Genomic DNA, 13,245 nt, shown 5'->3' with positions numbered 1-13,245 from the left:
TCCTATGATGCTGCTTGGCCTGCTGTGTTCATCCAGCCCTGCACCTTATACAGTCAAACTAGGTGGCTTTAATTATAACAATAAATAGAAAATGTTTCTGCTTGAAATAAAACTGCAATTGTCATGCATGTAAAACAAAATGAAATTAACAACAGCTCAAGTATATAATAAGTTAGAACGAGTAAATTCCTGTAGTAATGCAAATAGCACGCACTCTGTACTCATCTCTGTAGAACGTGCAGTCGACAAACAGGAGGTTGGAAGAACGCAGCAAGCCAGGCAGCATGGTACCTTGGATTCCAGCATTTGCAGTTCTTTTGTCTGTAGAATGTGTGCCTTAAGGAGGGCAAAGATAAACCATTAACTAAAACTGTTATTACCCACTCAGTGTCTTTCCTCATGACTTCAACTGAAAGTTTACTATTTGCTTGCATTTGATTGGAATTCCTGGAAACTATGAATACATGAATAAAGAAAATCACATTGTCAGTGTAGAATTTAGTTTGTGTGCTACCTGCATCTAATTTATCAGCAGATAAGTAAATCAGAAGGTAAAGTACAGCAAATGGTTCACTGAATATTTACCAAAAACACAGCAAACCAATCCATCAAATAACCAGTGAGCAAGTGGATTTGTGGAATCCGAGAAAGAAGCTTTTTTTAGTTTCATTTTGCATTTAATGAAAGCTATTTTAAATGGTCATTTTGTGATGCAAATGACACAGTGCCATTATCTGAATATGTCCCCCAATTCATAATCAGAAGTCAAATATGTTGGGTGCTTCTATTCTTCCTAGCGCAAAAGCAAATTCTTTAAAAATGAAACATTTAAATTCATCCAAATTTGCATGGGTGTTGTTACTATGTATCTTCTAAACCATATAGGAAAGCGGAGGAGCAGTGCTTCGCTCCATTGTAGTTTCCACCAGAGTTGGGATGGGGCTTCAAATTATGTCCATCTCTCAGCGTCTGTAAATGCTGAAGTGGCCAGTCATGTTGTACTAGAAAGCAGACTTGGGTTTTCTTAAAACTGTTATTGGTTATTATGCCAAGGAATTAATGGGGGTAATTTTTACCTTGTTATCAAACCATTTATATCTAAAAAAAAACAGGACAGTAGCAGAAAAGGAAGTTCATGGGACACGTGATTATTCAATATTCAGGTGGCCCTCAATGTTGGTGCCAGGGTTCCTCAGTGGAGCCATGGTTAACATGTGCCAATATCATCAGTTGCTTTTAGTTGGCACCCTTTAAACCGTTCTCACATTGCTAGCTCCTAGCCTGCATCCACAATGCACAGGTGGTACAAGTTCAGCCGGCACCTCAGCTACTCCCTGGTAAAATGCTGAAAGTTTTGGGGAGATATTTAGTTTAAATTATGTAGTTTTGTTTTGCTGCTCTACTGATTACACAGCCTAGTGAAATCTCAAGGGGCAACTGGTCTTGCACTTTTTTCTTAATGGAATCCTTCTGGCATGACCAACTATACCGGGCAAGGTCACTGCAGCCTGAACTCCCTTGCCTCAGGGTCCTTTCAGATTGTCACAGGGAATATCAGTAACTCCAGTCAATCTGCAGTTCATGTTTGCATTAAACAGGTGACTGAGGCCATGCTTCTAAAAAGCGAGCACTTCTATTATATTCCACAATCCGAAGAAGCAAGCTAGAGCTCTCGGCTTTGCAGATTGCAGAACTCCCCACAAACAGGCCCTCAAAGTCTACAGCTATGTTACATTTTCAGGTTTCATTATACAGCCCACTGCCTTCATGAATCAGTGTAAGGAACCTGGGGAAGCTGTAGTCGAGGGTATGTGTGATATGTTGAATGGGTGTCAGTCTAATAGTTACCCAGAAGTTATACTTGATTTTTAACCTACAACTACCTATGTAGTTAACTGCAGCTGCGCAATCTGAATTCCCAGATTTAATTGGATATTGTGGGAGAGTTCCAAGAGAAGGAGAGTTGCCCGGCGATATCTTTAATTGCCAGGGCAATCCCCTGGGAGTTTGTAATGATGGGGATTCCACAGGGTCCTGATGTTCAATGCTGCAGAGACAATGACCTAGTTGTCATAAACCAGGGGACTGTTAACTGTAATATTCATAGTGAAATGGAGCTGAGTGCTTCGTCCATCAATGGCCATTTGGTCTCTTGGATAATGGCAGCACTCATGCTGTTGCACTTAGCAGAAAGAAGCAGGTGAAGACTGACATCTTCCCCCCTTGCATGATTCAGACTTGGCATCATCATTTTGTTCATATTCATCTCGCCGACTCAGTCAGAAAAATTTAGATTGAGCAGATGACCTAGTGATAGCCATCTCAGCGAGAACTTTTGCCCTAGCAGAACACATGCTTTCAGAAGACTTGAGGACTAATATAAACTGTGGCAGCTTTGTCCAAATCTTCAGGAAACACTTGTCTCTGCATTGCGTTTGAACTCCCAACATGCAAAGAACCCCTTGTGTGCTCCCTACTGTACAACTGAACACGCAATTTTCCAAATTACCTTGGAGTGGTTCTGGATTGTAGTTTATCAAGCCATCAACATCTGAAGAAAACTCAAGCCAAGATAAAGACCAGACTCAATTCAATCAATTTAATCCACAATTTAGCTGGAACCAGCTGGGCAGCAGATGTTCACACCCCGGGGACAGCAGTCACCTTGGCCCTTGTTTATTCAGTAGCACAGCAGTGTGAGCAGGAAGTATACATACAAATCTTGAGGCCATGGAACTGAATCACAGGGGGGCTGCAACCAACAGCGACATTCTGCCTCCCTGTCCTTGCCCATATCTTGTCACTATGCATCAAAAGAGAAGCAACAATAATCAGAGAGCCGGCCAACTCCGATCTGCTTATTAATGAAACAGCCCAAAATCTCATAATCTCCATACTCCTATAGTGTAACCTCAAATGACGAAGGACGTGGTAAATAAACATTTAACTCCTTCATTGCTACTCGTTTGTAATTATTTAATAAATATGCCTTGCCATATGTACTTAATATTTGATCAAAATGCCTGCTCATCATATCAACAGTGCCTCTGTTGCAAACTTATGTTGAACATAGAACATAGAACCATACAGCACAGGAACAGGCCCTTTGGCCCACGATGTTTGTACTGGCCATTCTAAACTAATCCCATCTGTTAGCACATGGTCCGTACTCCACTATTCTCTGCCTGTTCACGTGTCTGTCTAAATGCCTTTTAAACATTGCTATCGTATCATTCAATCTAATGTGAAACTGTGCTGAACAGTTATGAAATTTATTAAAAATTGAAACCTTACTAAGGATATTGATATATTATGTCTATCAATGTATCATAATCAGTACAGATTTAATGAACACATCACATTGTCATATATCCATAATATCTGCTGCTTGATCCTTTCATCATTTACATTCTGTTTTGTTTTGCTCCATCAGAACATTAGAACATCAAATTTAACATTGAGTTCTGGTTTATTGGGCTGACGCAGTTACTCCAGTTGTATCATTTCTACTAAGGTGGATGGAAATTCTCATCAAAGTGTAAAAAGCTAGATTGACATTGTCCTGTTGGTCAGAGAGTCAATGTTTGACTGAGGAAATGGTGGGTGTAATTTTATGCTCAGTTTATGTGGTCAGTGGTTCACACTGTAATTCCAGAGTCCAGCCTGAATCCTGCCTGCTGGGGTAAATTGATCAAGGCTCATAACTCAGTACGTTTTACTTGAATAATATACCAATGATAACTTCTAAAGGTCAGCATCCTACACACTTCAATTTCAATCAATACTGTCATCAACGCTTGAACAACACTCGTCCAAATAATCACCCACAGCAGTATATTCCCATCTGTGAAGATCATCCCTACCTGTAGTTAATCTAGCAAATTTTAATCTGTCCCCAAATATTTCTTCTTACAGTGCAAAAATTATACCTGTGGCAATAATTGACCACCAATCTTAAACTTTCTTTCAATATCACATCTTGGGGTCATGAATAGACCATTAATACATAAAGGTATTTCAAAAGGGAATATTTTAGGTTTATAAGCATAACATGATTGATGAACAGGTTTTATGCTCTGAAGCCGGTTTGGAATTAGCATCTCCAAGATATGTGGATACCAACCCAGACATAATGGAACCGCAAGCATTTGCTTGTAAGTGTTAAGTACAGTTTGATCTCAGCAGTTCAATGGTCTCTTAATTCTGTACAAACACATACCATTGTACCTTTTGCTTACTTCAGCTATCTCTTGGTTAGCATATTCATGAAGTCACTCCATAACTGTGCCTCTATTTGAACAGTTTCACTTCAGTTCCCAGTTAGCTTTTTTTAAAAAACATAACCACTTAAAATGATTATTGATGATTTTCCATTTACAAACCACCATGCATAGCAATTGCTTGACTTTTGATGATGGCTCCCATTGAGGATCGGCTACTGCTGATGTCACCAAACATTTGTACAGATGAGTTTCATTTGCATAGTACTGACAAGCTGCTCATGTAGGTACCTTGCAGATTGGCAACGGGAAGGGGACATGACTATCAGGAAATTCAACTGCTTCACTATGGTTTCCAAGTGGCAGAGGATCTTTGATAAAGATGGGGCAGGAACAATGAGGGTAGAGTATTGTAGAAAGTTACGCAATAGACTGGAGGTCTTTTATGGAATCACAGCAGGAGATGTCATTCTCACGCAGCCTCTCCAAACCTGAATTCTGGTTTTTCTGAACTTCCAACAGTGATCTCTTTAATTTTTTAATAGGTATCCACATAGTTTCAGCAGGGGCCCTGCCCACCTGCTTCTTCTGTTATTAGACAAATTGTTGATCAGAAGACTATGATAAAAGGATCAGAAGTAGGCCATTCAGCCCAGTGAGATCATGTCTCGTTGCAGCAGCAAGAGGTTTCTCTTTGCAAATTTAATTCTCTATTGATTCATCGTTGCAGATCAACCACTATACTTGTGACACCCTCTTTTAAATCACCCCCTTTTACTGCAGTCTAACAGTGAGACATAGAAATTCATATCACATTGTGAGGAAATTAAGTGTGATTGTGAGAAATTGAGTTTACAGTGGAGCAGTTAAGGTTGCCCAAGCTTCATTTCCATAACACTTCGAATTACTATTCTTTCCTAAATAACACACGTGCAGTTTGAGAAACATGTCATTTTTGTAGTGTATATTTAAATCTTTTTTTTTACAATTGGTGGCATTTAGTCTATATTCTCTTAAATACCCCTGCTGTGGTCTTGAAAGTAATAATATTATTTTGTTTTGTTTCAGGTATACTGAAAATTACATCTGTGGAAGTTGGAGTTGTGGCTATTAAAGCAATTAACAGCAATTATTATTTGGCCATGAACAAGAGAGGAAAGATCTATGGCTCAGTAAGTACTCTTTAAAAGCATTTCAATTATAGTGTCGTTAAAAAGAGATTATAATGATTAATGACTTAATTATCTGCAGATTATAATGTGGTCAGCAATTGAATTAGTTACTAATAGGCCAAAGCTTAAGTCACAGAACATATCAACTGTCAGATTACTGCTGAGTTGCTTGAGTTGATTAGATTAGATTTAATTGAACCTAATTGTTGATGAATTACTGCATTAACTTTATTCCTCTTATGAATTCTGTAGTACTTTTCTTTTCGTCCAATTCATCTCCTCATCTATTGTTAAATTACCAGCTTACATCAGGGTACAAATCTACAGAAGAGAACTGCGAATGCTGTAAATCAGGAACAAAAGCAGAAGTTGCTGGAAAAGCTCAGCAGGTCTGGCAGCATCTGTGAAGATAAAATCAGAGTTAATGTTTCGGGTCTGGTGATCCTTCCTCAGAACGCAAGTTCCTCAGAACTGAGGGGTCACCAGACCCGAAACATTAACTCTGATTTTCTCTTCACGGATGCTGTCAGACCTGCTGAGCTTTTCCAGCAACTTTTGTTTTTGTACAAATCTACAATTACCGTGTGGCTCCACCTGGTAACTCACACTCATTTAAAGATACATTTTTCCGAAAAGGCTTTTCAACAGTGACAGTGTCAAAGTTCAGCCCAATCTTCTCCCAACTCATATGCTTTCATTCAATTCAACAATCAGGTACACGAACCATAGCTGATTCACCCTTCTGTCTAATCTAGAGGGATTAAGGCCAATTATGACACTTGAAATGCCACCGAGCTAACTCAGCATAGAATAAGGATCTTAGGGGTCTTTTGTGGCACAGTGGAAGCATCCCTGCCTCTCAGCAAGAAGGCCCAGGTTCAAGTTCTACCTGTTCCAGAGGTGTGTCATAGCGGGTCTGAACAGGCTGATTAAAAATAATTAAGTGAAGGATTACAGATATGCCATTGCTCAAAATTGAGCCCAAATTATTGTTATAGATGTGTGGTAGATTTTCAAAATAAAAGCAGCTTTTGAAAGGATCTCTTTAGATCTGTTTCCACTGTTTGCTCAGAAGAAGCTTCAGCTAAAGTCCCAAACATGTGTAAAATAAAGGTAAAATATTGAGGATGCTGAAAATTTGAAGTGAAATCTATAAATGTTGGAAATTTTCAGTAACTGACCGCAGCTGTAAAGACAGAAATGTCTTTTTATGTCAATGAAGTTCATCAAACTGAAAGGTTTAAACTGTTTCTTTTTCCAGGGATGCTGCCTGATCTGCTGAGTGCTTGCAGCATTTTCTGTTTCTGTTTTACAACTTACTAAAGGTTACTGGTAGAAAGGAACTTTTTGAAATATTTACAAAGGCAAGGAACTGGTCAAAATCTATAAAGGTATGAATTTGGAGAAATCTAGGGAATGATTTTGGGAATCTTTACAAAGCAAAATAGTGGGAGCATGTTAGCAGCTTAAAAACCAGTCAGGAAGCTCAAGGCCCACCCAAAATTGATTATGGACTCATTATCATTGTCTATGTGAGGTACCAAGACTTTTCGCCTTCAGCTTCCATTTTATTCAGAAGAGACGTTGGAATAGGTAGCAAGATGGTGGGAGGTGGGAAGTCACCATCACAAGGATTATTGAGTCAAAAGAGCCCTCCCGATACTCTTTTGGCTCCATGTGAGGTTTTCTGAATTGACTATTCTCTTAAAGCTTGCCTTCACCTGTCAGAAAATGAAGAAACCTGAGCAGGGCTGGCCTGACCCACTTACCACCCATTTATGTGAGCTGACCCATGGAAGGACGTTAGACGCCTGGGTGATAGACATTAGCAATCTAATACCCATTATAAGCTGCTGCCAGGGACATCTGGAAAGTAGCTCTACCTTAGTTGTGATTGGATATATCTCAGACTTTGTTCCTCAATAATGTCACTTTGACTGTGTAACAAGGTCCATTTTATAGAATAGAAATCGAAATGAAGGCCTCCAATGGTGGAGAAGAGGGGCCATGAAATCAGCAATCATCTGGCATTACAGGAATGGAGAAAGCTGGCCAGTATATATAGCTATAGATGGTTTCTTGGGTAGACTGAAAGAGGAGTTAGAATTAAACCTGAAAATATTTCAAAGGGGGAGTGCGAAATCAGAATCTATGTCATCAGTTACATGAGGCAATGAGCTTGATGGCTTTATGGGAATGGAGGGGATGGAGATCCATGTAAAAAGATCGGCTGCTGAACTCTTGTTCAGATACCTAAAGTGCAAAATCCTTCCTCAAAATTCATGGGCAATGTTTGTCATACTAAATGATTTAAATATAAGATGAATATACAGGTACTTATAAACAAGATCAGAATACAATTAATGTAAAAATTAAAATCTTTTCTAGCAAAGTGTAATTCAACAGGTCCGTGGAACTGGGATAGTTTTGACACTGTAACGAACAGTAGTACAAGTATTCTAATTATTGTTTGTAGATCCGTGCAACAGATTTGTTTTCACCATCCAGGGACTCCCTGCTATTCAATGATAGACACAAATTGGCTGGATTGTTCTGCCCATGATAGTTTCTCTGATTCCTATACCCATTAAATGATATTGTTGTATCTTGAGAATAGTTACACTCTATTCCTGTAACTAAGCCTCTCAGGGGAGCAGTTGCAAAGATAACTTCCAGCAATGAAAAAGCAATCTGAAAACAATTCATTCACAAGGCCAAATTGAATAAAAATAATGTGGAGCACAACCTCTAGTACCAACTGAATTTTGTTTTATTTTGTTTTCATTTAATTATATATCATATAATTTCACTGCATGGTGGCTCAGTGGTTAGCAAAATCCACCCTTGGACAACTGTCTGTGTTGAGTTTGCACATTCTCCTATGTCTGTGTGGTTTCTTCAGGGTTCTCCAGTTTCCTCTCACCGTTCAAAGATGTGCAGGCTAGGTGGACTAGCTACGGGAAATGTGAGTTATGGGGATAAGGTTGGCGGGTGGCTCTGAGTGGGATACTCTTTGGAGAGGTGGTGTGGACTCAATGGGTCAAATGGCCTGCTTCCACACTGAAGTGTTTCTATAATGAATTTATAAATAAATAATAAAATCTACTGTTCTAAGCATACAAATATAGGGAATCGGGACAAGTGAAGGCTTTCAAAGTATGTTTTTAAAATACCTACCTCAAAATTGTCAAGCAACCTAAGGTCAAAAACAGTTTTTGAGCTAAATGTCATATTGTACCAAGACATCTTCTACCAAGACATCCACTCAGTAATATGTGTATAAATATTTATCATTTACTTAATACTGTATTTCATCGTAGGAAACTCTACCAAATTTGGAATGGAAATAGGAGGCAAAGTGATATAAATATGTAATGTTTACTTCAAACCAAGCTTGAGTTTTTAAGAATGGAGTGAGGTGAAATATTCGATTGTTTTGGAGTCCCAGGTAACCATGTGATAGGGGAGGACAGGGAGCCATGAATCTTGATTTCAATACATTCATAATGCAAAGAATGGAAGAGCATGAGAAGACCACCTGAATGGGGATAGTCAGTGGGAGAATAGGATAAATTCAAACAAGTTGTTCTGGTTTCCAATAGTTTTTGGCCTGACCCAGATCCACATTGGAATACCTCAACTCCACAAAACCCAGCGATTAACAACTAATCTGACAAACCTGCAACCAATATAATACTGACACGGTCTAGGCACATGGAAGGATGGAGTGTAATGAAGCCTGTCAAAGCAGGATTTATAGTAGGAGGAACAATAGAATTACATGGCAGCTGATGAGTCAGAATCCCGACAGTGAAACTGATGTAAGAATATAACAATGGCAGGAAGGCATTGCTGAACCTGCATGTGTGAATGGGAAACCAATTAAAATTGTTAAGGAGACAGTTAAGGCATGCCCAGAACACTTACAATTGCATCTTTTGGAATTTTTCTGGGATCGTAGGCCTTAAGATTCTTGATCAGTGAAAGCTGGCGATGTTGAAGCAACGTGGCCTTTTGTAGGTGACCAAAAGGACTTCACAAAGTTATGGTCTGAGAGGCATTGATTGGATAGTACGGGGACAATTGAGTTGAATAGATATGGAATGGCCAGTATGAGGGTCAGGGTGAGCATCCAGTGACAGGGTTAGTGATCACGCTGCTGAATGCATGAGTGGTAGAAGACCTACACTGAGGGTGGCACTCACTGGCATGAGAAGCATCATTATCAAGGAGGCATGAGCAGCTTAAAAGGCCATCCTAGATACCTAATTGGTCAGACACTGCATGTCACATCTCCTTACTGACCACATGATCATAGTCAACCTCTTCACACCGACTTCAAAAGTTTGCCAAGCTCTGGGTCCACAGCCCATTGCCTACCCTCAACATTGCTGATGAACTTCTGACCCACTAGTTGGCAGCAGAGGATTATTTGTGTTTGAGCAAATAAGTAGTTAATGTTCTTTTAATCAGAGGAATGTCATAAATACGTTAATATTTTAATCATTCAATTCACAATAAAAACATTTATTAATTTTGGAACTCTAAACCAAGACTTCACGACAATTGAAAACCTTGATGATAATCAGATCCATGATCACAATTGGCAGAATATTAAGGATGAATGTGCAATTCTACAAGTTTAATGTCTGCAACATTGTTTAAATTTTGTTTTACAGAAAGATTTCAATAATGACTGCAAACTGAAAGAAAGAATAGAAGAGAATGGTTACAACACCTATGCTTCCATGAAGTGGAAGCACAATGAACGACAAATGTTTGTGGCTTTAAATGGAAAAGGGTCTCCACGGAGAGGGCACAAAACAAGACGGAAACATCCTTCAGCCCATTTTCTACCAATAGTGGTGAGGCAGGATATCTCTCTAATATCGGAATAGAATCAGTGAAGACACGCTTTCACAGTAACGAGTGTTGGTATTAATTCAACACTGCATTTCATTCCAAGCATGGCAACACTCTATTAGATGTGGAAGTCTTAATAATGAACATTAGCAGCGCTCAGGCAGTAAACTCACAGACATCTGCTTGTAAAACTTCGAACAAGCCTTTGATATTCAAATTATTTTTCTGGCATAAGGAGTTCCCATGCCAGTAAAGATTGAAGCAATTGGAGAGAATACAGCCGGCAATGGCAAAATATCTTGTGATGTATCCTGATGCACGAGATGCAATGCAGTTGTACAATGTTGTATGATCTTTGTGAGAAGATGTTATTTATGGAGTACTAACCCATATCAAATACATTATGTTCATTCAAGCCTGATTATCAAATGAGTGGCTAAACATGCAAATGTTTATCTGGAAGCACTTTGGGTCAGACACAAAGCAAGTATTTTCTATAACTACACTTCACAACAATAGACAGGCTCGAAAAGTATATATAAATGCACGAAATGTAAAGCTGCTCTAACAAAATGAGTCTTTAGTTGCTCTTCAAATGATTAATTCTAAATGTAATTTTTAAAGCATGCTTATATTACAGAAACAGCAAGATTCCACAAAGTAAATTATTGTAAAGTTAGCTTGATACTGATCCTTAATTGAAAATTATCTCGAAAATAAATGCTTATGTTTGTCATTAAAGTAGCAATAATATCACAGCACAGCTATTTAACTTTCTGAAAATGGCCCCAACTATTTTGTTGAAGAATAGATTCATTTTGGTAGAGCAAGTCAAAAATAGTAACTGTATCCATCCCTTTCTCATTGTAACACACTATGTAAGTTGCATTAAGCCTCTTTGGCAGTGTGAGTAGATAAGTACAAGTAGTCGTCAAATGTATTTTGTTCTAAATACTTGTAAAAGATATTTCTATTAAGATGAATATTGATGCTGCATTCCCTTCATACTTTGTTATTGTAAAGTGGTTTGTTTATTTTTGTTGTTTGGGAATAGTATATTTTGGTACGAAGAAGAGTTTTTGACAAGTCAGACAGTAGATATGTTCTAGAATTTAACCCTGTGTTGCTGGCGTCCCATGATTATTTAACTTGTCTCCTCCAAGGCAATTCTAGCCAGTGTGTCAGATGTTTAATCTGTTGTTTGCTTGAATTGCTCTACAAAAGATGTTTTCTACATCACATAGTGGGAAACAATCATTTGATCACCTTCCCAGTTTCTTTAATAAAGTTATTGTCTCGTACACATAGGACAATACATTTTAGCTAAACTTTGTATTTCTGTTCAAAGAATTGAAACTTGAACAGAATTGTTACCCAATTTTTCACATTCCGTGTGGGAACTGGTTTTATTTTCTTCGCAGTTTTCTCCTCTTTCCCTTACAGATTACACAGAGAACATGGTTCTGCAGGAACTGTCAATGCTTCAACACATCCCCTGAGTAATATATCTGAGCCTAAATTCTTGGTTGTTCAGTTAGTCAATATGCAGTAATCATCACAGACAAATATCATTTGCTTTTGACCGACAATTTCATTCACATATTTTCTGATTAGATCACCGGATTGCCGTTGAGAAGATTGATGAAATTTTATCGTCTGCATTCTAGGAATGTACAAGCCAGTTTGATAACCTTCATTGGTTCCAGCAAGAGATATCCTAATTTAGTGCATATCGTTGTAGTAAACCTAAATACTTCTTTTCTTGTTTTGCCTCACCATCAAATCATATTTGTGCACCAGCTGACTAGGTCCTCAGAGCAGCTCATAAACTCTTAGATGTTTATAGCACAGAAGCAGGCCAGTCAGCCCATTGTGGCTGCACCAGTCAACAAAGGTCTGACTATACAAATTGCATTTTCCAGCTTCTGGCCCACAACCCTGGAGGTTATGGAAACTCAAGTGAATACTGCAATAGAGGTCATTGAGTATACTTAAGACAGAGATAGATAGGTTCTTGATTGTTAAGGGGATCAAAGGTTATGGTGAGAAGGTGGGAAAATGGGGTTGAGAAACTTATCAGCCATGATTGAACGGCAGAGCAGACTCAACGGGCCAAATGTCTAATTTCTGCTGCTATGTCTTTAAGTCTTATGGTCTTATATAGTAAATACTGCTTAAATATAATGAGAATTCTTGATCGTATACCCTATATTTAGACCCAAATAATTAATATGCATCACAATCATGAAGGTCCCTGCAGGACCTCACCGGAAGCTGACATCCAGTCAAGGAATCATCCCTTTACTATCACCCTCTGCTTCCTGCCTCTTAAGCCAATCTAATGTTCCACTCTGCTTTGGATCCCATATCTCTTACTTTCCTGACTAGTCTGCCATAAAGGACCTTATTAAAACCTTGCCAAAGTCCATGTAGACCACATTAAATACATCATTCTAATCAACAGTTTTGGTTAGCTCCTCAAAACATTCAATCAGATTTGTTAAAAACAATCTTTCCTGAACAAATCCAAGCTGACCATCCCTGATTAAACCCTTTCTTTCCAAGTGCAGAGCTGTATTGCTGCTCAGAATTCTTTCTAACAACTTCACCACTATTGAGGTTGGATTGGCCTGAGTTTCCTGATCTATCCCTACCTTCTTTTCTTTCAAATAATGGGGCAATGTTAGTAGTCCTCCAGTCCTCTGGCACCTCGTCTATTGCCAGAGATTTAGGATTCACTGCCAGGGCCCATGGTATCTCCTTCCATGTCTCCATCAAAAGCCTGGATACATCTCATCTGGGCCTTCAGATTTATTCACTTTTAAGGCTGCTATAAACCTCCTCGGAGCTCCTCTCTCTCTCTGTTAATTTCTTCTAATGTTTCACAGTTGTCCAATGTGATGTCAATATTTATGTTGTCCTTTTCCATTGTGAATACCAATGCATAGGATTCATTGAGGACTGTGCCTACGTCTTTTGGGTCCACACAT

At 38.7% G+C, this 13,245-nt stretch overlaps 1 protein-coding gene across 2 annotated transcripts in view; it reads left to right on the top strand.

Annotated features, from left to right (window-relative positions):
• The window catches only part of fgf10a (fibroblast growth factor 10a), a 105,856-nt gene extending 93,531 nt beyond the window's left edge, over positions 1-12,325 (top strand). For both annotated transcript variants that reach the window (XM_048605166.1, XM_020509833.2), the window contains 2 exons: positions 5,289-5,392; positions 10,072-12,325. In XM_048605166.1, the coding sequence (XP_048461123.1) occupies positions 5,289-5,392; positions 10,072-10,290 (323 nt within the window). In that variant the 3' untranslated portion in view covers positions 10,291-12,325. The remainder of the gene's footprint in view (positions 1-5,288; positions 5,393-10,071) is intronic.
• The last annotated feature ends 920 nt before the right edge of the window (positions 12,326-13,245 follow it).

Source organism: Rhincodon typus, chromosome 1, assembly GCF_021869965.1.
Source record: "Rhincodon typus isolate 14 chromosome 1, sRhiTyp1.1, whole genome shotgun sequence".
In the NCBI taxonomy this organism is placed as follows: Eukaryota; Metazoa; Chordata; class Chondrichthyes; order Orectolobiformes; family Rhincodontidae; genus Rhincodon; species Rhincodon typus.
The sequence above is the reverse complement of the archived record's forward strand: the minus strand, read 5'-3'. Positions and strand labels throughout refer to the sequence as shown.